General features: G+C 42.0%; 1 protein-coding gene across 1 annotated transcript in view; it reads left to right on the forward strand.

Annotated features, from left to right (window-relative positions):
* LOC118429644 (leucine carboxyl methyltransferase 1-like) overlaps positions 1-2,522 on the forward strand; it is a gene marked incomplete at its 3' end in the record, with an annotated part of 20,376 nt that extends 17,854 nt beyond the window's left edge. Inside the window, 2 exon segments of the mRNA XM_035840226.1 lie at positions 1,545-1,598; positions 2,431-2,522. Coding sequence (XP_035696119.1) covers positions 1,545-1,598; positions 2,431-2,522 — 146 coding nt within the window.
* Between the last annotated feature and the right edge of the window lie 760 nt (positions 2,523-3,282).

The following is a 3,282-nucleotide window of genomic DNA, read 5'->3' on the forward strand; positions in this document are numbered from 1 at the left end:
TTAGAAATCAACCTATTATGCCAGAAACAATAGGTGTCCTGACCTAATGATGAATCTCTGAATACCTGGGCAGAAACTTTTGTGGTAGTTTAATATTTGCGGTTTTTGCGGTGTCTACCACGAATTTAAAACCATGTGTACCGCGAACATTTTTCCATGGCAGTAAGAGACTACAATGCATGGCGCTACCGCAAACGTAAAACCATCGCAAAAAGCCCTTTTCCGGCTACCACGAAATTAAATCCCCACAAACTTAAAGCATTGTTACACTAGTATACCCGGCAGCCCACTGGGACAAATTTGTGCCTTCAGAACCCAGCCATGGCTACAGAGCAGTTACCACTAATAGAAATCTGCATAGGCGATAATGTAAAAGTTAGCAAGTTCAGAGTGTCATAATCTCATCCGTGAACATTCCAGGTCATAAGAACTCACCCCACACAGCAGCCCGCTATCTCAAGTGTCCAAAAGTCTAATTTTTTAACTTTCTGACCAGCGCAAGATATCCCACCGGTCAAAACTGCCGCCAGCAGCTTTTTCATCATTATGACGTCATTTTAGGGACTGACTACTTCATATTAGGGGTCAGCACAGGCCGAAAAGATGGACCAAAACCTATAGTTTTTTTGCCAAATCTGAACATCTGCAACCTACACTGCCTCACCAATATGAAATGTTTCTTACATTTTCCTGTTACAAAAATACTGTATGGACTCATTTTGGGCCTTCTGCGCCTGCGTCAATTAGACTCATTGCCCTGCAAGCATCTCCTATGGGCAAATGGGACCATAAGTACATAAAGCATTCTACAATCATCAATAGGGAGCACCTGTCTAGCTTTCAGTGATCAATATCATGATATCAAGATTTTTTTTTCCAAATGAACTTCTTCTTGTAAGCTCCTCCCTATTCTATTTCTTGATTCTTAGATTTTGCAGAAACACGATGGAGCTGAAAAGAACATTGATAAAAGACATGAGGTTTTCTGTCATTGACCCAAATGCTATGTTTATCCATAGGGTGATATCCATTGTATATAGAAATAGGGTATTTGGGGAACGTTAAGTAGATGGAAGGTAGTTTTACATTTTTAAAATATCTTGAAAATGTTGACATTTAAAACCTACGTCGTTGACCTGAAATCTCAAAATACCCAATTTTTATAACAACGAATCTACTAATAGGTTGCCCCGCGGATTAAGGTGAACTAGTGTTACATCTAGATACATGTGCCAGTCTGTCTTTGAATTTTCCACTCTGTTGGTGCGGGGACTGTTGTGTTGTCATACATGTAACGCTAGTTCACCATTATCCGTGGGGTGACCTTTATCTGTTGTCTTTAAAAACAGCACATTTAGAAGTATTAACTTAAGTCTGCGGACTGTAGTTTCAAATTTGCAATTTTTTAAAATGTTCCGATTTGAAACAACCGTCCATCGACTTCATATCCCTAAATACGCTTTTTTTACAAACAACGGATATAGGTCACCCTCGGATAAAGGTGAACCAGCGTTATAAATGTTGAGTGTGTTATTCCTCTGCAGACCAGACATTGTCACCTGGCAGGGGTGGACCTGTGTGCTGATGCAGAATCTCAGGTGAGGGAAGGTTTTGCTCTCACTCATTCACGCAATCCGACTTCAACTAATATACACTCACTCACTCACTCACTCACTCACTCACTCACTCACTCACTCACTCACTCACTCACTCACTCACTCACTCACTCACTCACTCACTCACTCACTCACCCACCCACTCACTCACTTACTAGTACTCACTCACTCACTTACTCACCATTGTCAAATTATAACCTACACTAGTTCACCTTTAGCAATGAGGTATTCTATATATTTTGTTGTGTTTGAAAATGGTATATTTTGGTATATCAAATCAACAGACAGTGGTTTCAAATTGCAATATCTTTAAATTGAAAATATTGCAATTTGCAACCACTGTCTGTCTACTTGATATCAGTAAATAGCCCGTTTTAAAAACAATGAAATTCAATGCAGGTTCAACTTAGCCTGTGGATAAAGGTGAACTATGTTACCATCAAATATTGCTAAAAGAAAAAGAAAGATAGAGAGCAGAGCTTGGGATTACATACTTGCACATATGGCAACCTGAAATGTTCATCAGGGTAACTTAAGTGTTTGGTTGAAGTTGTCCACTCATACCATTGGTCATTCTGGCCATAAATCTAGAACACAACATGGTGTAAACCTGTTTGATACAACTGATGAGAAGCCTGTGTGATACAGAAAATTATCCCCTGGTTCGAAACACCCATATTGAACGTTATTGTGGCCCAGGTATGGCATGAAAATGATTACGAACCCAGATCACTTAGACTATCCATGCTACTGTACTAGACAATTACAACGTACATGTATTTTAAAAGTCACCTATCTTTCCTCCACCCTGCAGAAGCAGCGGTTCCTGTCTGTAGGCTGGGAGGGGGGTGACCTGCTGGACATGTGGACAGTGTACCACAGTCTTCCACAGCAGGATGTACAGAGGTGAGAGTTAAAGGCTGGGAGGGGGGTGACCTGCTGGACATGTGGACAGTGTACCACAGTCTTCCACAGCAGGATGTACAGAGGTGAGAGTTAAAGGCTGGGAGGGGGGTGACCTGCTGGACATGTGGACAGTGTACCACAGTCTTCCACAGCAGGATGTACAGAGGTGAGAGTTAAAGGCTGGGAGGGGGGTGGCCTGCTGGACATGTGGACAGTGTACCACAGTCTTCCACAGCAGGATGTACAGAGGTGAGAGTTAAAGGCTGGGAGGGGGGTGACCTGCTGGACATGTGGACAGTGTACCACAGTCTTCCACAACAGGATGTACAGAGGTGAGAGTTAAAGGCTGGGAGGGGTGTGACCTGCTGGACATGTGGACAGTGTACCACAGTCTTCCACAGCAGGATGTACAGAGGTGAGAGTTAAAGGCTGGGAGGGGGGTGACCAGACACTCAATTGTCATACATTTCTTACATGTCAAACATTCTCGCTGCTTTGGTCTCTCAAAGGACATCTTATACAGTGTCAATCTTTTGAGACGTTAGCTTTTTGTGACGTTACTTTAAAGCACCTCCGGACCATTATGTAAGGACCATTATGTAAGGTTGAATGTCTGAATAACCGCTTTCATTTAATCCAAGAGCGACATATGTTCTGAGATTGTTCACTTTCTTTTTCAAATGCTACATTGTGGTATAGTTCCCTTCACCAGATTCTTATACCATTGTGAAGTGTGCAGACACTCATAATACACTTCATA

This window comes from Branchiostoma floridae, chromosome 13 (assembly GCF_000003815.2).
Source record: "Branchiostoma floridae strain S238N-H82 chromosome 13, Bfl_VNyyK, whole genome shotgun sequence".
Taxonomy (NCBI): Eukaryota; Metazoa; Chordata; class Leptocardii; order Amphioxiformes; family Branchiostomatidae; genus Branchiostoma; species Branchiostoma floridae.